Source organism: Aquila chrysaetos, chromosome 7, assembly GCF_900496995.4.
Source record: "Aquila chrysaetos chrysaetos chromosome 7, bAquChr1.4, whole genome shotgun sequence".
Classification (NCBI taxonomy): domain Eukaryota; kingdom Metazoa; phylum Chordata; class Aves; order Accipitriformes; family Accipitridae; genus Aquila; species Aquila chrysaetos.
Genome location: NC_044010.1, coordinates 36,199,450 through 36,220,666, shown reverse-complemented (window position 1 = coordinate 36,220,666; position 21,217 = coordinate 36,199,450). Strand labels below are relative to the sequence as shown.

The following is a 21,217-nucleotide window of genomic DNA, read 5'->3' as shown; positions in this document are numbered from 1 at the left end:
AACACAGCTCTGCTGTTATTAGAAAGTGACACAGAAACGCTCCGAGAACCCACAGAACCCATCTGGATCTCCTTAGGAACTGAAAGACATGGGAACTCCAAGGGGACAGAAGCTGAAACAGAAATTGCTCCTCACATGCCCAACACAGCAAACAGACAGTTTATTATTAGTTGATAAACCCCTCTCAATACTAAACACATGCACTCAAAGGGAAAGTGATGGAGCTACACTTAAAACAGAAGGTCTCTTGCATGTCAAACTCGGCAGTTCCTCAGTTTCTTCCACCCCTCTTTTGCAAAGCAGTCAAGCACAGTCAGCATGACTGTAGTGCCGCTACAAGCTGAACAGTGACATCTTCAGTCGGGTGTTGTCAAAAATAGGCTTGGAGGACACAGTAAGGAACATGCACTGACAAGACTACCAAGCTCTCATTCTGTAAATTCTCTGGCTGCTTCTGCACGGAGGGCTCCCTTCAGTCAGGAAACCAGAAAGCTCTTTGAATGTTTCTTCTGATGCAAATCCAGACAGAACAAGGGAACAAGGTTTGAATGAATTACCTTTTGCACTCTTAATGGTCCTTTGCAGAACATGTTGCATGGCTGACACAGTCTTTTCACATGCCACCTGCATTAACATAATACATTCAGGTTTTAGTAAAATTTCAGCTGCCTAGTTTAATATTATTTCAAAAACACTGCTATTAATAGGCAAACATGACTGAGACGCAAACAGGGTGACAACTATGTAATGTAGAGTTTGGGAAAAAAACACTTTATAGACTCTCTTAATCCTCCCAAAACAGATATTAGAAACCATACACCCATATCAATGACTCTATGTGCTTAAGAGAAAGAAACAGAAAAATAGATCTATTACATGATTTTCAGTGTTTATTATGAAGTGAGGGTAAAAAATATAATTACAAACATGCATGCAGTCTCTCTTAGAGAGAACATCTTATTTGGCAAAATTACAAAAAACATGTAACTGAAATGTGACCGCCCGAAATTGTACAAGCTAAAATGTTTTGGCAAAAAGGAAATTCTGCTTTTTATCCTCTGAGGTGAAGAAAAAAAGCCAAACCAGATGAGAGTCTTTAAATAATGTCATAGATTAAAAGTAATAAAAAAAAGAAACATAGTCTAAACTTGCAGAGAGATGCGTAACTTCTCCCACACCTTCAAATTGTTTGGATGCTTATGTGTCCATGCCAAAAGCATAGCAGCAAACAAGTCTCCTGTTCCAACAAAGACAGCATCCACCTTAGGAGACTCCATTCGAATTCTTTGTGTCATCTTGGTACCATCTGCTTTAGCTACAACACAGACAGACAGTTAAGTAACAGACCCAGCAATTAATACAATAGCATTTACTGTAATTTAAAGGTGATCACCAGATTTGAATTTCTTTGTTGTTTGGAATGTAAAGATGCTAAGGAGCATTGTAAACTTTGTACCAGCTCTTTTAAAAGGTGCAACCTTTCAAAACTTTGCCAAGTTGGGATAGCATTTACAACTTATATACTGTACATACTTCACTTAAGAGGAAGCAGGTAGCTAGCACCTTCATTTTCATAAGGATTGAGAGCGACCTATTTTCATTTAGACAGCAGCAGCAGCAGCTTGCTCAGGAAACCACATATTTATGGAGACTGCTGAATCCTAGATGGGGCATCCCAAACCATAATTTAGAGTCTCTCTGGGTTGTATGAAGGCACAAAAGCAGCAGTAGACAACAGCAGAGAATATCTGATCCATGTGCCATATTGTAATCACCATTGGAATGACCAGACATTCCAGACCTGGCATGTAGCAAGTGCTAAGACCCACTGACTGATTCTTAGTGGAATCTGTTCTGAATATCAAGACTTTTTCAGTCTCTCAGCAGTCCAGAATGTGATGCCCATGTTTAGATCCCTTAGAGGAACAAGAAAAAGAGATCATATACTATGCCACATAACTATGCCCTTCTCAGGTAAAAACATCCTGCAACAGTCCAAACACACAGTGAATCTTGGTGACGGTATAGAAGGGGATATAAAGAAGCAGCAGAACCTATCGGGGAGGAACAATCTGCTAACAGGACAGTGTAACTTTTCATAAAAGCATTCAAAACATTCAAAGTTCCTGTTTTATACCGCTACTACTTGTCAGAGCCACTACTAAGGGCTTTAACAGCCCTGATCAACCTCACCTAGGACATCCTCCACCCATGCACCCTCTGCCCACTTGCCCAGGAGCTGCACGGAAGCTCAGGCCTGGGTGGAAGCATCCTTGCCTGAGCTATGTTGTAGGTGTACTTGTGTACAGCCCTGCTGTCCTGACTTACTGATTAGATTTTCCAGATTAATCTCAGACCTGGCTTGTCTCTCCTTTCTCTGATGATCACTGGACTGCCAATGGGACCTGTCTGCCATCACCACCTGTTCTGCTCACCTTATTCAGATACTGTGGGCCTGTGTCCTGTTGGTGAGGGCAGTGCTCTGCCTGTGTTATGATCATGCTCAGCTCCCAGCTTGTCCTCCCTCATGGAGCAGCCCCATTCTTACTGCTCTCTGATATTACTGTAAGAGAAGTTCACTTAAGGATTTAAGCTCCTTCCATGCACTACAGATGGGTCTGATGAACCTACTTATTAAAAAAGTAACTGAAAGCACAGAACAGGTTAAAGTACAGTTTAATGACAGAGTTCATGACTTACTTTTTCTGTGGCTTCCCAGAGCAATTAGGTAGTCGTTTCCTAGAGGCGCCTGTAGATCTGAGCTTGTGATCACCACAGTCTCTGGTCCCATGGCATGGAGCATATCCATTACCTTTCCATGTGCAAAAAGGCAGGAATCAGTGACTGCAATGTGTGTTGATTAAACTTTGCATCATTCATAGTACTGAGGATTTTTGACAAGCACCTTATTTTGGCATCTTTTGTAAAGAGAAAAAACAGTTTCTACTCAAAGAGTTCACTTGAATGAGGGGAATTAATTTGAAATAGGGGAATCAAAACATCCGTATTTAAACGTACACATCTGTTAAAATATATAAGCATCTCTGTATTATCTTTGGATGCTCCTCTGAAAATAACACTCTGTATCAGCTGTGATCAGAATTTTTGTCTGCATCATGTTTTCAGAACATACTATCAAAAGAATAAGAGAACAAATATACAGACACATGCACCTGAGCTGGCATCTTGAAACACTTGCTAGAAAGCCAATAACTCCAGGTCATGAAGTCTTGTTTAGCTACTACTTTAAGAGTTAGCAAAAATTAAAGAGTTAAAGAGCTAAATGAGAGGTACAAGTGTGTCTGTCTCAATCTTCTTTTCTCATTCTGTTTCAAACCTCAAATTACACCTGTAAATTATGCACCTTTGCAGGTGTATTTCCACTGTGTGTTCCTCACGTAAACTCATTAATACTCTACTTCTGACATCACAATTGGTTGCTACAGAAGTGATTTTTGATTTCACAGAAGAAAGAATGACTTCAATAATGAGTTTAGCATAAAACACAGATAAAATATTAATTGTCCCAGAAAAGTTTAACTAAAAATCCTCTCAGGCTAGCTATGACTCATGAGCAGCTGAATGATAAGGATTTATTTCTGCTATTTTTTAATTCTCTATTGCTTTTCTTTCTTGTCTAAGCCTCCAAGTTTCTTCAACTGTCAGACCTCTTTGCACAGACATTGGTTTGGTTTTAAAGAAGCAGTAAATCCACCGGCATATGCTGACATAATCAACCTGTGAAGTAACATTAAACTCAATTTCACTTCTTAGTCACAATTCACCAAGAACCTAATCACCAGTATTTCTAGTTGTAGGACTTAGCCCCTTCTCCATTAATATTACATCGTATTTAATTTTATGTTAAAAGTCTATACTGTTGTCACTAGTCTTGCTAAAGAAATGAATGAAAGCATGTCACCATGGAAATCGATGCCAGAATTCCTATGACCTCCAAAGGGGACAAATTCCAGCATGGATTATTACTCAGAAGGATAGATCTATATATGACATGCAGCTGGGGAGACAGATTAAAATATAATATCCTGCAAGAAACTATTTTAAAAGTGTTTCCATTCCTAAGAATAATTCTGGCTCTTTAGAAGAGATTTTTTAAAACCCATCACATGAATGAGACAGTCAGAAAACTAACTTCTAAAATATTTTAGCACATGCAATTCGTGTTTGCAGCTGAAATATGCAAACCTAAAACTAATGGCTGCTCAGCTAATAGTGTTGTTCTCAAGGCTGTGGTTCCACTGGTGACGATGAGAACAGAAGAACTGTAGCAGCTAGTGGTATGAAGCACAGTTCATCACCCTCACCCAGCACAGTGGGGTAATGTAAAACTGGGGTGGGGGGTGGAAATTAAAAGAACTGAGATCTTTGGAGCTGCTTCCTGCCATGAAGAGATGGTAATCAGCCCATGTTGCATGACGTTGCTGGAGTAAAAAGAACAACAAACATTTGGGATGACAGACCCCGGCTACTCTCCAGGGTGCCACTGCAGCTGCTGTTTGTTTAAAAGATGTTGTGTTCCTTTGAAGTTCAAAACCAAACTGGAAGAAGTAACATCAGCCCATTATGAAAGCACTTGACTAGTCAACAAAACAAAGACACCAATAAACCCATATTCCTATTTTGTCCTTCATCGCTAAGACCTGTAGCTTTTTGTTTTCTTCAGTTTGTGTAAAAGGATAAATCCTTACACCTCAATGCAGTGTATTTGTGGACCACCCATCATCTCTGTATGGCGATGACAGCAGCTATCAATGCTGTGGATTTGTCTGTCTTTCACCAGGAAGTACCCGAAGGCCATCACTCCCAGTCTGGTTTCTCATCTACGCAATCTACCCTTTCGCAACCCAGGTCTCATCCCCTTTGAGTCAATTTAAGGAAGAGGAACAGAGCACCAGCAAGCACTGTCAGGAAGAGATTCCGAGTGTATTCAGTGAATCCTCGTAAGAGTTTGCTAGTAGCTCTCTTCCTTGCAAACAGTCTGTATGGAGGAACGTGAAACGGCTGTTCTTAACACTCAGCACTGCTGTTGCACGACTCATATGTGGACAGCAGAGGGAGCGACTCATGCAGGTTTCTAATGCCCAGGGTCACCCGGGGTTTTCACCCCAACCAGTGCATTTCCACAGTGCTGACAGCGTGTGGTTACTTGCCACGTGTGCTGCTGCTACCCTTCTTACACTGCAGGAAAACAAGCTCACGCTCACTACCACTGTAATGCCTTCATCTGTAGTTATTTAGGGAAGTTTCTTCAGAAGTCTGACACTAGAACAGAAATGTTCTGCGCCTGGAGTGCACAAGCTTTAATGATAAACGGAGAGAAAGGACAGAGGCCAAAGAGACGTCAAAGTTTAAGACAAATGGCAAACTTCATCATTGCAGGCAGGAATTCAGAAAGAGATCTTACACATCCTACTCCTTGCCTACTTACCTCTAAAGCGTCTTTTTCTGTGTGAATCTTCCTGCCCGTGAGTAACCTGAGAATGAAAAAGAAATCTTAAAAGAGCACACGTTCTCCAGGCAATGACTGCTTTATTTACTCTTTGAAAGGAAGAAAGCTTGGACTGCACCATACAGGCCTAAATGGTTTGTAGCTATGTCATCTGCTGTACCAGACCACTGTGTTTAAAAGTTAAGTGCACAGATACACAGTGCTGCTGAAGCGGACTCACACCAGTCCTAACCTGCCTCCTGTAGAGATCCCTGTATCATAAAATTCCCTCACAACTGTCTTCTCGCCACCTTCCATGTAGGTGCTCCCTCCCCTTAGGGAGACAGCCTGTGGTGTATCACAACAGATTACGTCCTGACCAAAGAGTCACAGCTATGTAGATAGGACGGGCAGGAGGCATTTAAATTCTTAACTCCTATAAGATGTTGCCATGGTGGTATTTCTGAATCTAATTTTGGGGGTTTGATTCAAACTATTTCAGTTTTGATATTCTGACATATAATAAAAATTTTCCTAGGAATGGGTAAGGACGGGGAAGGGAAGAAATGTATTTTTTTAACCTGCCCTAGATACAGGCCTCTGGAGGTAACAAAAAGTAATCGTGAAAATGAGAGACCGGAGAAAAGAAGAGAAATCTTTTTCCTCATGTAACTCCCAGATTTTTTTATTGATTTCAATATGGAACAGTTGGAGATCGGCTGAAAAGCACCACTTGAAAGTAACAGCTAAAAACCAAAACCCAACACATACATACCTATAGCACTGTATTGAGACAAATAAAACAATAGGTATCAGCCTTCCCTGATTTTATCCCCAAGTTTATTTGGCTATAAAAGGAGTACTTACTCAGCTTCAAACTGGTTAGGAGTAATTATATCAGCAACAGGTACGACTTTGTCCCTGTAGACTGGGAGGAGATCCTTGGGCACATACTAGGGGAGAAGAAACAGTATCAAATGTTGTCAGCAGCATCTGAGATGTGCGACTGCAACTCTCCTTCCCTCAACTACCACTCGTGCTGTCACTGAGTAACCTAACAGCTCCCAGCGCACTGCTATGCAGCAGTAGCTAAAGTGGCAGTGCATCCTCCAGCTGGTGACAGTACAACCAACAGCCCTTCTTTCACTGGAGGCGATAGGAAGCACCGCTAAGCAGATACGCCTAAACTGGCAACATTAAAAGGAAATGGTGCCTGGAGGAAGAACTTTCGGGTTCCCTCTCACCAAGGTGACACAGCAGCATGAGGAAATACAGTGTCCCAACATGGGGAACCCCTTTCTCATGTCCCTACCTCCAAAAGAAACTACTTTGTTGTTGTACCGACAGTACAGAGGCCCTTTGCTGCGGCAGCATGTGCCCACATTGATTGTGTTGCATTGTGGGATTTAGAAACAAGTAACATCCATGCTATGTGTTATTTTGCCTCCTTTCAGTGCCGTGTTTCTAGGGTGTGCTGTACATCAGTATGTGTGAATGGGAATCAGATTTGTAATTTGTTCAGTACAACTTAATCTATAAAGCAGTTCCGATAAGGACATTAAAAATACTTCGCTTGCATTGCACCAAAGTCTAACAAAACACTAGCATACTTCACTGCCTGCAGAATCAGCTCTTCCAGTAATGAGGGCCAATGCTCCCCTTTCTGCCTGCCTTTTCCATCTTTACCCCATCTTCATTAGCTAAACGCAGCCCATCAGCAAAGGGATATTAGTTGTCTAAGCAGGTGGCATACACTGAGACGTAACAGGAGCCCACCAACCTGCATGCTTTTCAGGCTCAAAGCTGAAAAGCATCAGCTGTTTTGGCATACACTGGAGCTCAGCTAGGAGTTCGGGTTTGATGGGTACAGGGGTCACCTCACCTTCCCGAGTCCTGCTGTAACTCAATTTAACAAAACCTTTAATAAAGGTTCATTGTTTACTAGGAGTTGATATTCTTTGGCAGAACCCCATTTGCTAAATCAGGGCTAATATCCCCTTTTGTCCATGTTTTATTTTCTCTGTTAGTCTCAGAAGCTACTCAGGGCAGGGTACTGAGCTCACTCATGCAGCCATGGTAAAGCAACGGTGTCACAAGGACTCTGCCTTTAGACAGTAATACAAGACTAGGTCACGTCTAAACCAAGGCATTTGAAATAATGATTTCATTACTTTTCTTGGCAGGAATGAGTTGGTGGTTTACATGTTAAATATTCTCCTCTTCTTCCATCTACCTTATCTTCCACCCAAAAGTCACAGGTAGGCCCATGGTTATGACTCCTCCCAAGAGCTAATGCTTTGCAAGGTGACTCTACAGCTGCTAGATCTCTGCCTTGTTAGAAAAAGCCAAGGACAACAAATATTGCAATAGACGTAAAATGAAAGAATAGAACACAAAAGCAATGGCAAATTTATTACTATGTGCTACTTCATGTGATGTTTTATGAGCAGGTAAACTGTAAAAAGGTACAAGGACAAAGAGGAATTCATAGTGCATGACTAGCTAAGGCAGAAGAAAACATAAAATATCATTATTGCTGATGTCTTCCCACATTGCATTTTTACTGAAATTATTTGCTAGTTTTGATCAAAAAGGAATGTTTGTCAGTATGCAGTCTGGTATTGGCACGCAGAACCTTTCTGTCACTGATCACAGCCCAATGCCTAACAGCTGTTGGATCTCACACGAAATAAGTCATCTTCATTTAGGTTCAAGTGGTATGTCAATTCACACAATCACTGACAATGCCAGCCAGGCTACCAGCCAAAGTAGAGCTCTTGAAAGAAGATGAGGGAACTCCAGTGAGACAAGGAGGGAGAGCAGGGGGATATCTTCCTGTGGACAGGGTCTGTATTCCACCTGTTGTCTCAGCAGCGAGTTAGAAATAATCCCAGGGCTATGCAGCCACCATTCTTCCCAGATACTAAACTCAATCAAATACAGGAAATTAAAGTACAAACTTACTCGATGCTGGGATCCAAAGCCACGCTTAGGTAAAGTAGCTTAGTTTTGGTGTTTAAAAATTAATAAATCTTTATAGATATCCTTATATAGCAAATATTCACTATACAGAGAATCCAAACAGATAAGTACTAACCATGGAGCCTTCTCCATTCCATTTGTCACCCATCACTGGATCGCATACTGGAACAGAATAAATCTAGCTTTAGAAATGGGGTACAGTTACAGAGACCCTAGTGGGAGGGAAAAGTTTTAGATAACAGTAGTGGCTATGTACCAGCACTGAGCGCCTGATAACTTATATACTCTCACAGCTCTCGCAGCACATTCAGCCTGAAATTTATAACTGGTAGCTGCCAATTCTGAAAGAGTAGGCCATGTGTCTTAAACAATTGTCAGAAGGTTGTAGTCACCCTCTCCTACCTGCTTCCATGTTGTTATGTCTGAAGGTGATGAGGATGAGAGGGTCTGACCACTGGGAGTATAGGGGCTTTTGTTATGGAAAACGCAGAGAACCCTCCCCTTCAATCCCCAACCCAAAACTCTGAAATAGTAGTATGGTGGGGAAGAAACATGGGAGAAGCTAATAGCTGTGAAGAGTCCTATTTTTACTGTAACGTAAAAAGATACATGCCAAATGTACACACTAAAATGCTGTGTGTACACATAAAAAGAATTCTGTGTATTATAATGAAACAAGAAAATCCATGCCAAAGTACATAAACTCATACTTGGTGTAATAATATTAATGCACATTTTGCACAGGTTCTGAATCATCAGCATTATTAACAACATATTCCAAGCACCTTCAGTTTCAAAGTGAGGATGGAAACAGCCTAGCCTTGTACTTTAAAAAGGAACACTGTTCATTGTATTAAAAGAGCTTTTAGCAGATAAAAAAGAAATACAAACCCAAAGGTATCAAATCAGTGTCCAATCAGTATTTAAGGAGGTTTCTATGAGTAAAAAAGAGGGTAATTTGTTTTACATTTTAAAGTATTTTCCTTACATTATAATCTATTTATTAAATATAAAGGATCTTAGAAACTTAGCTGTGTTCTCACCATCTGACCACTTCCTTCCTGTTCTACACAGCTAGATGTTTCTTCCTGCTCATACTCCAACAGAGTTTTTAGCTTTCACTTACTAGTATAAGGCTCTGGAGAACCAGAAATGAAACAGTGTAAAGGCTAAAAAGCAACAAAACCTAAGCTCATGAAAGTATCTGTGCTACATTTTCCTAAATGAGAACCGTGCTTTGAAAATTTTAAGTCAGGTATCACACTCCACAGTATTACAACTTGCAAATCCTGCAAACCATTCTAAGTGTTTCCTGACCACACAGTTTACTGAACCTGAAGATGACAGGCTCAAACCATCGTTCACAGCTTTTTATCCCACTGAATCCCCAATGACTTTGCCCTGTCACTCTAAACGTTTTGCTCAATTCTAGCCTGTGCTGGTTATATCCAGAAGTCCTGAAGAGAGTCAGGAAGGAGAGAGGAGAATCTTTTCTCACACGTTTAAGCCTGACGTGACACATTAATGACAGCAGCTGCTAGAGTCTGTAGGTCTTTTGAGTGCTTCTAGGTAATCTTAGCAGAGGGCACCAGAGTTAAAAAAGCCTTGGAGTTTTCAGCTAAATTATGAAGCTTATAAGGCATAGTTAGACACTTCTTCTGCAATGTAACATGAAACCATGGCAGGGCAACACGGGAGAGTCTATCCTGCTTTTGACTGACTTGGACATCAAGGCGAGGCTTCAGCTATCAGCACTTATAGCCTATGCCTCTGAACTATGAACAGCTGCAGTCGGCTGGGATTTTACAAGCCTTTCTTTGATACAGACAATCAGTCCTCAAGGCACATTCTCCTTTGGATGGCATAATGCAAGAAACATACTGAAAGGCATAAAATCAGAAAGATAAAAAAACAACTCCCTCAACACTTAAGCAATGCTGAAACGAAACTTCACTGGAGCCTCAGCTGGTCCCAGCCAGATCAAAGCACAAGATGGTTGTGAAATGCTGGGTAACATCAGAACAGCATTTTTATCCTAAAACATGGAAATGACGGGCATATACAATGATGAAGCAGAAAGGATTATAATACACATCCTTACCATACACTAGATTAGAATTCTGTTGCTTCAACTCCTGGACAATATCCACCACCATTGCAAGAAACGATGTGTCTCTTGTATATCCTTTGGGAAAAAAAAAGACACTTTTGAAGTCTGTTTTCATGAACGCTTTTTTTTTTTAAATTTTGGATAGGATTGCTGCATACTTCTCATTCTTTGGAACAATGCATTTTTAGAACAAAGGCGTCTTAGTATTTCATTCAGGAATAATAGGTGGAAGACAAACTCAGACAGTGTTTGCATGACTACAAATACAACCTTAAAAATCCATTTACTAATGGATACTATATATAAAAGGCTCATACAACTTCAAAATGCTTGCACATATATACAAAAAGGTCAGGCTGAAAGGAAAAAACACTCCTTTTCTTCAAAACAGCAGTCCGAATCAGTACTATTCATCATGTAGTAAATAAGAAATATTTTAAATTCCACATACTTTTCTCATACTCTGGTTTGAAGCAGGTTTTTTATTATTATTAATGTTGGTGCTGATACATTCCAATACATTGATGCAATGGAGAACTAATCTTGAGTATTTTAGAGCAACGGTCAATATACCAATAAAATTCTACTTTTAGGCTTAGCAGTGAAATAAGCTGGAAATAAGTTTTATTATATCTCAAGGCCCTGATCACAATGCTAGCACCACAATATTCTTATTTAATAATTTATTATTTTATAGATGTTTCTTTATTTATATATTTATTTTATGTATTAACTTTATTTACAACATTTATTAATTAATAATTTGATTTGAGTTTATTTTAGTTCATTTAATAATATTATTTTTAGCAAGGTGGCTTCTTCAAACCTTCAGCTTGGAAATATCCACTCTACTAAAATATTTAAAAATAAATTTTGGAGATTTTTTTTTTTACTTGCAAAATTGATCAATTCTGAGATGTTGCAGAGAAATGGAAAAAGCTTCCAAGATTTTTGGCCAAAATGCTTTGTCTTACATCTATGAAATGCTGATAATCAGTCAAAAAAGCCAAGTAAAGATTTTTGTTTAAAATGACCTGTGATGGCAGACTGGCTGAAAAAAAATACAGAGGATGATTAACATTATTGACAGAGGTGTTTCAAAAAATTTAACACTAAATTGGAGTTTATCACTTACCTTGAGTCTTTCACTGTAAATGAAACAAATATATGAAGATCTACAAGTAACTAACAGTCACAAAAGTTAACAAAGTGTTATTTTGTAAAATCAGCCTAAAGATAATAATTTTTATCTCAGCCAAGATATCTACAGTCATCAGACATAAAACTACAGTCAAATCCCATCTGCTGACAAATTAATTTGTTTTCAGTGTTCGAATCATCATATCCAGGCTGTTGGAGGTACAAAGTACAGTTGTGCACTATACTGAATGGCTGTTCCTGTTTGAAGAGAAAAATCTGTCTTTTGGCCCTGAATGAAAAAACCTGAATTTTTAAGTTCAGCCACAGCCCAGCTGAACACTAAAACACTGAGAGTGTTATCAGATCTTAAGAAATTAGTGCCATTTCTACCCATGCCTTCTTTTTGTCCATACTGAAAATGGCTACTCCAAACAAGATTTTTAAACATGAACACCACATTGACCCATCTACCCACAAATCCTATTTTAAAAGGCATATTAATAAATATTCCTTTTTTCTCCAAAAATTTCTTTCTGCTGAAGATTTCTGTTTTTCCTTCTACCATTTTTAATCTCTTGCATCTGTTTTGCCAGTACAAGACAATGATAAGAAAGGAGTTGGGGTCTCTTCCAAGAGTTGCAAGTAAAATAAAAAAGGAACATTTCAGCTAAAAGAATACTCAAACATTACTTAATAATTTTGCATACTAACATCTCCTCAAAACTCCCACAATACAGTGTGCTTTTCCTGGAAATGTCCTCTGTGCGAGTTCTTTCAAGGAAAGAAAGGGCGTTTGTCTATTTCTCAATCACAAAGAACCCATTTATGTCGAAATTAATTTCTTAACCTTAGTTCAGTCTATTTTCTATTTAGCCTCCTTTACTTTGGAGATATTCCCTGAAAAAGAACTGACCATAACTCTTCAGACATGCCATACTCTTCAAGCCAGAATGACTGCTTTGGGGTTATAATCCATACACTTAACGTCTCCAGTTTTCCCTGTGTATAAAGCACTTTCCTTCAGGTGGAAGGCATGAAGTCAATCAAATCTGGCAATATATTTCTGTTTACCTTTAAAAAGTGACTGTTCACTGCTATAAAAAATTTATACTGTAATCTAAACCAGATGCATAGCTCTTACTGAGGTGAAACCTGATCAGTAACTTACATTTGAGAAAGAGGAATTGGATGAGGAGCAGTTTTTAATAAAAACAGCACAGAAAATCTCTGCTTTCTATAAAGCATGCTACAAGAAGTTCTTTCCCTGTATTTATAAACACTTTGCACCCAGTGGCAAGCAAAGGAAAACACTGCACAGTCATTATGTCCTGCAGAACTGTACCTACTCAGAGGACCTACATAGGAACAAGAGCAAAAAATCAGAGATATGACAAAATCAGAACCAAAATCCAACCCTGCTTATACTTTGCTCTGTATCCAAAGCACCACCCCTTAAAGATCAAGTAGAAAAAACAAGGACAGACAACTGTGTATAAAATCATGCTATAGTACCACAGTGTGCCAGTACTGCTAATTTAGGAGAAAGGGTTTAAACTCATGTCTTCATAATAAATTTAAAAACAATACTCTGACATTCCTCATCCTTTTTTTAGTAGAGGCACTCCCAAAACATTAATTAAGCCTGTACATGACTGGCCTGTACAAGTCTGTAAACTATACAAGGGGATCAATTTACCGACCCAATTACAACCTTCAGGCTGGAGAACACTGGCTGTTTCAAACTAAACAGCATGAGCAGTTGAGACTATAATATACAGATGAAATTGCATGAGGAATCAAAGGAGGGAAAGTGTAATTGCTTGGTTTGGAATAAGGAGGGATATGGTTTATACTTATGTACTTTTGTCTACATCTCATGGGAACTCCAAGGAACAAGCTCTTCTTACCTGTGAGTACATAATCATACCGGTTGACCTCGTTCAGCTTAAGTCCGTCGTACAGTTCATGAAGCTCATCTGAATTTAACACCTGACCCTTCCAGTGGGCATAACCTGCAAAGTAAATGCCAGATAATTTTTTCAGAGCTACATTTTCTATTTAGGATCACACAGATTATATACTTGGAAGGACTGTATCAGATATTAGCACCAGAAAGCATTTCCACCTCCTCTTCTGTAAAATGCTGTTGCCGAATGAAAGCTGCTGTCAGCTGAACAGTTAACATGCTCAGCTTCTTCTTAGCACCTCTATTTCCCACAGGAACTAGAGTGACTACACTGGAGTTTGAGACTGTCCATTTATCAGCAAATTGAGCAGAGCACACACACGCTCCTGCAGGTTTTCCCATGGAACCTATACAACTATCCCTTCCCTGTGTGGAGGGGGACAAACATATGTTCCAGACTTCACTGGAGGAGGGTGTCAGTATAATCTATTTTTGTTATTTTATACTATAAAAAAAAGAAAAAGATTGAGAGCTAGATGACACGCTTAAACAGGCTTGTGGATCTGTCTGGACACAGGCATGCAGCACTGCTGCACCCATCAGATACAGCGTTCACTGGGACCTGCATATAAGGAATAGACTGACCACAGCAGAACATTGTCATGGATGCTCTTTAAACATACAAAGTCATCTGGCAGATTTCTTCCACAAATAGCACAGTTTTAATGCTGAGGATCCTGGAGAAGGCAAATGAGTATCAGAAAGACACTATAAACAGACGAATAATATCCATTCACTTTTATCCTTGAATGATCTCCAAGAATTACAAGCCAATATTCTTGGCTGAGAAGTGGATGGAAGGTGAAGTTACTTGGGTGAAGCTGACCTGATTTCAGCAAACAATGGACCAAGCTCCATCGTAGCCAATTTCAAGGTAAAAAAAAGCTAAACTTCCTTGACAGACTCTAAACATTTGTTGAAAAACATAAATGCACCTTGCACCTTGTCATCAAAGTCTGCCCATCTAGATGGCAGCCATCATTTCCTTGTATATAAGAATGGGGCTTCCTCCAGGATATTGGATGAAGCACCCAGAATTTAACTCTTCCAACCTCCATAAATTCACAGTTTGCTAAAAAGCTTATCCTTTTATTAACTGGAATTCGGAAAAGTGAAATGTTAAATGAGGTATCTTCTTCCACACCACCTCTGTGTGAAGACAATGGTATTTTGTTTGTTTTAACTTCTGCCTTCCAAGTTAGAAAATTCTGTGATAAAAACTGTTGGCTTTGATTATCACTCTAAACTGTGTTATTAGAGTAACTGCCAAAAGGTGCCTAGAGCCTAGGATAAGCACATTTTTCAGTTTTCCTTCTTATGAATGCAAATACACCCACAGTAGGGTGAGCAGATGGATCATTTTGTTCTCCTCAGCTCACAAAGGCCTAGCCTCTAAAACACGACTCGCTGCCAGCTGGCTGGGGGACTGACTCACATCAGCCACTACATTTCTCTCCCTAGCAAATGCTTTTTAAAAAGTCTCTGTGAAGAAAGGGACAAAGTGAGGGATTCCCATTTGTTAGGGCTGTAGTTCGATTGCAGAACATAGTGATATTCAAAACGGCAACGCCTAACACATAGGCACACGTCTAGCCCCAAGTATATGAGGAACCCTTGACTACAACTAACTCAAGTATTTGGCTTATTTAACACATATGCAGATGTTTGTTCTGTCACATCTGCAGCTTCAGAGAGAAATAATCTGCCCTCTCCTCTTCCCCAAATCTCTACTTCTATTAGCACTGCAAAGCCAGTCCGTATAGAGACACAACAAGAGTCCTTTTTATTCCATTGTGGCCATCAATGAAACTGAATGCAGTTTTCACCCAGAGTCAAGGTCAGCTGGCAAAAGAGCAGTCATTCATCTTACACATGGCCATAAAAATAACTACGATAGATTGTCCAGACAATCTAGATACTCTCGGGAGCCATTCCTACAGAGGGACCCTGCACGTTCACTATTTAACTAAAAGTTCACCTTCCTATGTCAAACTGTCTTAAACGGTCAATGCACAGGGTTCATGTCACACTGATCCTCCACTGAAGGAGGGAAATAATGTTAGATAGCAGCCCAGCCTTAGCTCAGGAATTGTAAGTTACCCACATGGGACAGGGACATTGAACTCTGTAGCAATGACTTCCAAGGGTATCTAGAGGATCCTTTTTAGCACCTGGTAAGACATGTAATACAACCTAAAGTCTAATCACACAATAGCTGGAGGAAAAAAGGCCCTAGGGAAGCCCCAGCTATTCAGAGAGAAGAAAAAGGGCAATGCCTTCACTGGATCTGCAGAGAACTGTGATTTCACTAGAAGTTGAATTATGTTCGAGTAAGAAGAAACAAACAAAATCAAAACTGGCAGCAAGATGGAAACCATCCTAAGCCCTCTCTCCAGGGTAACTTCATGTAACATGATTAACAATGGGCAAACCCCACGACCCTGCATTTATCCTGCTCTCCTGGTGGAATATACAACCAAAAAGCATCTTCTGTAGAGGGACAGAAGAAAAAGCCAGTTACTCATGTTCAAAAGGGTTTCACTAACTGAAGGATTGATACCTTGGGGTCCCAGGAAGAGGGAGAGGGACTACCTTGAAAGGAAAAAGGCAAAAAATCCAGATAGATACTGTGTGGTCAAAAAACCACTGTATAGCTCTGAACCCAAAGCTAGTTAGCAGGGAATGCCAACAGCAAGCTTAAACATTTGAGGTCCAATTGGCTTTAGGGAAAAGCACGAGTGGCTAGAGTTAAGGATGATAATGAGGAATCACTGTCTTCCCGGCTAGACATAAGAACTTGGCTGGCAATGAGTACATTTGAAGGCCCAGAGCTGCCTTGCAAGACCTAAAAGAAAGGCAGCTTCCTAGAAATGTTATCCCTATGCCTACATGACTAAATGTGAGTATCTGAAAAACAGCATGAGAAAACTTAAAATCTTCTGTTTAACTGTTCACTTACTATAACTCCTACTCTGCAGTAATATTTCCACTGTGGCTCTCCAGAATACAGAAGTTCAAAGTCTCACAGTACCTGGTTGCTTGCACACATTATACAAAGAACCACAGCCAAGAAGACTAAAGAATACTTGGCAGAACAACAGCATCCCATTTGGAGACTACAGAGCTGGTTAGGCATGGCAGCTGGATCAAATTATTACTCTTTTATCTCGATATTAAGGTGAGATCTTGGCTTGTATCTTCCACAGAGGAAGCAAGCTGAGTCTTCCTTGTTTTGGTTACAAAACCACCAAGAAATTCCCCTCAGTGCTGGACTGAGAGAACAGAGAGAACACTGCAAATCATGATACAGCACTCCAAAACTGCACTTGGCTCAGACTGACTCCATTAGTCTCCCAGATTAGTAATAAATTTAAACACATAGATGAACATAAACATTTAAGCATCTTTATACCCCTTCTGCTGATCTGTGTTATGGCCTTTTACTGCAATTAAATGTTATGTATTTGCTTTTAGCAGATGAGGGAATGAAAAACAGGTAAGATACAATGCCACTTGTCACTTATCCCTCTAAAATGATAAACGTATTCATTAGTCTCCAAGGAAATGCCTTGGTTCATCTGTATGAAAAAGGAAAAAAAACAAAACCACAACCAAGAGAAGCAGCTAATACTGCACCCAAGATGAATTTACATACTTTTCTTTCTTGCCTTTCTCCACTGGTACATTTTTTTCTCTTTTGGAATGTAATTATAACCCTCTTAATTACTTTCAAACACAAAGAAAAAAGAAAAGAATAAAAATCCTAGGCATACCAGAAGGAAAAAAAAACCAAAACCAAACAAAAACCCCGAACCAAACAAAAGCAAAAAACAAGCTACCATTTAAGTATAGCAAGGCATGTAAGATTTTGTTTTCTAACCCAGAACATTCTGTTCTGAGGTTTGAGTTCCTCCTGTGGTGCTCCTTGCAAAACTATTCCAAGTGGCTTCAGTAACCAAGTACTTTACATGGGAAAAAGGAAGAAAGATCTAGTGTTTAAGGCACATGATGGGCAGGCAATCTGGTCCCAGCTGTGTCACAAAATTCCAATACAAACTCTAGCAGACAACCTGTTCTAAACACATGACGTAATCTTCAGCTACCAGGAGGCCTTCAACAAAACCAGAAATACAGTACCAAATTATCCACTGGATTTTTTACAGCTCATCAGTGTGGGAGTAAAATACTACCAGTGTTAGGCATGATTGGAGATCTTTTCTTTCTGTCCCACACTGCACAGGTGTGAATGACTGCATATGGGTGGTAGACTGTGAAGAATCACATCAACGAGACATAATTATAATTTCTCATGTATTAGACCTACCAGCCAACCCAACCACCCACTACACACCCACTAAGTGGAAGTCAAAAGTGCTTTGCTTAAAAATAAAAAGGAACAGAAAAAAAACCAGGCTATTTGTTCTGGAGCAGTTTCAAAGGTAGGATTTGGATGGAAAAGTAAGCACATTATATGCTTACCATTAACCTATCAATTAAAAACAAAAATGCAAGTCACTGAAGAATTAAAAATGCACCCCCAAAAATCAACGATACAATAAAAAAAAAAAATAAATCTAGATTTTTATTTTTGCACATCAGACAATGAGATGCTTCTGCAAACAATCCAGTAAACTAGAATAAAAAGCACAGAATCTTTGTAGGTTGCATGACAGCTTCTTTTATTTGTACATGAAGCATGATGCCATTCAAGGGTGAGTCACTCTAATCATAAAAGTTCCTCATCAAGCAACATGACAAACTGCTCTCCCAAGGGGACTGATTTAAAGCACATTTTCCAAATTTCAGGATTATCAGAGACTAAAGAAAGCTGAATTTTCTGAGCGGGAGTCAGCAGAAATAGGCCTGTTGTATCTCACTAATTTAAAGACAGGGCAAAAAAAAGTAATAATGATTCACCCAAGAAAGCCTGTTAGTCATAAATTCTCTCTGCGTTTTATCTTTTGCTAACAAGACCAGGTTTAAAGATGGGGATGGGGAAAGAAAGAACGCCATGTCCAAAACCTCACACACTTTGCTACTTGTGCCCCTCTGGTACGTGGCATTCTTTTAAAAACTAAAGTTCACAGCTAGATTTTGAAGGAGAAATTTGCCCTTCAGCTTTAATGATGATGACAGAAAGGGTTGTCACACAATCTTGTTCTTGTAGGAAAACCAAGTTATCTTCACCCATTCATCCAGCACACAATTCTTGCGTATTGTGGCACTGCTCCAGACACAAGCTACAGCCCAGCATGGGCAGTTTCTGTTCATTAATCCCTGCAGTGGTACATTGATTTCCAGGTACTAGTGCAAGCTGGTGTGCAGGCACAGGCAAATGTTCAAACTTGGAAAAGTCTTCATGTGAGGATACCACGTGTTCCTACATGCCTTTCTCAAAGGGGAGGTGCAAAGCCACTGGGCTTAGAATCTATCCTTCAGTTTAAGAAAGGGTAGAAAGGGTTTAATGAAAAAACCGCAGTGTTAGAAAACTAGACCTGCCATAAAAGGGAATATGTGGCCAACCTTCCTTTTCCATTCCTTCCTCTTTCAGCCAAATGACCAGTACTTCTAAATATAATCTCATTTACTCACACTTGGCAAGTGCCAAACACTTACCTAACTGTGATTTTCTTCTGAAAGCTCTGCTTCCCAAAGTCATGAGGTTGTGCAGCAATCTTTGGGATTTTTAACACATTTACTAAGATAATCAAGATTACAGAAAAAAAAAATAACGTGACTTCTAAACACCGGGAGATAAAATAAAAATTCCAAATATTTTAAAGACTTGTGATCTTTGAGACATTTTTGGTTTTGGGATGTTAATTTAGGCCTTCTTATGGCGGGGGGAAAATCACTGATTTGTTGTTGCTTCTACCATCTTCGTTGTCTGCCAAACCTTGAATGAAGCACTGGTAACCTTTCTTCAGCTGTTATACTGTATGGGGTTTTCATGGCAAGGTTTTGGTAGCTGGGGTGCTACAGGGGTGGCTTCTGTGAGAAGCTGCTAGGCTTCCCCCATGTCCGACAGAGCCAATGCCAGCCGGCTCCAAGACGGACCTGCTGCTGGCCAAGGCCGAGCCCATCAGCAACGGCGGTAGCACCTCTGGGATAACACATTTAAGAAGGGGAAAAAAACCTGTGCAACTGCAATTGTGGCCGGGAGACAGGAGGGAGAACACGTGAGAGAAACAACCCTGCAGACCCCCAGGTCAGTGAAGAAGGAGGGGGAGGAGATGCTCCAGGCGCCGGAGCAGAGATTCCCCTGCAGCCCGTGGTGAAGACCATGGTGAGGCAGGCTGTCCCCCTGCAGCCCAGGGAGGTCCACGCTGGAGCAGATCTCCACCTGCAGCCTGGGGGGGACCCCACACTGGAGCAGGGGGATGCCCGAAGGAGGCTGTGACCCCGTGGGAAGCCCGCGCTGGAGCAGGCTCCTGGCAGGACCTGCGGCCCCGTGGAGAGAGGAGCCCACGCTGGAGCAGGTTTTCTGGCAGGACTTGTGACCCTGTGGGGGACCCACGCTGGAGCAGTGTGCTCCTGAAGGACTGCAGCCCGTGGGAAGGACTCACGTTGGAGAAGTTTGTGAAGGACTGTCTCCTGTGGGAGGGACCCCACGCTGGAGCAGGGGAAGAGCGTGAGGAGTCCTGCCCTGAGGAGGAAGGAGCGGCAGAGACAACGTGGGATGAACTGACCCCAACCCCCATTCGCCATCCCCCTGCACTGCTTGGCGGGGAGGAGGTAGAGAATTCAGGAGTAAAGTTAAGCCTGGGAAGAAGGGAGGGGTGGTTTTATTTCTCATTACCCTACTCTGGTTTGATTGGTAATAAATTAAGCTATTTTCCCCAAGCTGAGTGTTTTGCCCGTGACGGTAACTGGGGAGTGATCTCTCCCTGTCCTTATCTTGACCCATGAGCCTTTTGTTATATTTTCTCTCCCCTGTCCAGTTGAGGAGGGGGAGTGATAGAGCGGCTTTGGTGGGCACCTGGCGTCCAGCCAGGGACAACCCACCACAGATACTATTAAAAAAAAAAAAAAAAAAATCTTCCTTCGTTTCTGTTTTAAGAAACTGGTCATCCTATTGGTAATGTAATTTTCCTACCTTTAGACACATTCAGTTTATGGTCCAATAAAACCTCTATTAAGCTCTTTTAACGCCCTATAAAGCTGATTTAATCTTGAAACTGAAAGCCAATAAATGACAGGTACTCATCCATTTTGAGTGCCGAGTTATTTCACATGAAAAAACTGCTTCGTTTCTGGAAGATTACAACAGTTTTACCTAGCTATCAAAAACTAAACAACAAAAAATCCCAAACTTCAAAACTAAATACTTTAAAAAAAACATAAGTCACATCTAAGTATCTCTTAAAAACATGAGAGAACCTTTGTACTATGCCAAAGAGTACAAACAAAATAAGCAATTTTTTGCCTGAGCCAGGAAAGACCATGCGCCTTGTTTAATTATTACCTCTTTCGTGCCTCTCCTTAACAAGCAGAGATGGCTTTCTAGCTACCTTTGAAACATTCAATTCTTCTTCCCAGGGTGACACTAAATTCCTTCCATGATAGAAAC

General features: G+C 40.4%; 1 protein-coding gene across 1 annotated transcript in view; it reads right to left on the bottom strand.

The window, feature by feature from the left end:
• PDXK (pyridoxal kinase) overlaps positions 1-21,217 on the bottom strand; it is a 55,138-nt gene that overhangs the window by 10,539 nt on the left and 23,382 nt on the right. Inside the window, exons 3-10 of the mRNA XM_030019838.2 lie at positions 13,589-13,693; positions 10,533-10,616; positions 8,547-8,593; positions 6,317-6,402; positions 5,450-5,495; positions 2,701-2,812; positions 1,179-1,315; positions 558-624 (exon numbers count right to left, since the gene is read on the bottom strand). Coding sequence (XP_029875698.1) covers positions 558-624; positions 1,179-1,315; positions 2,701-2,812; positions 5,450-5,495; positions 6,317-6,402; positions 8,547-8,593; positions 10,533-10,616; positions 13,589-13,693 — 684 coding nt within the window. The remainder of the gene's footprint in view (positions 1-557; positions 625-1,178; positions 1,316-2,700; positions 2,813-5,449; positions 5,496-6,316; positions 6,403-8,546; positions 8,594-10,532; positions 10,617-13,588; positions 13,694-21,217) is intronic.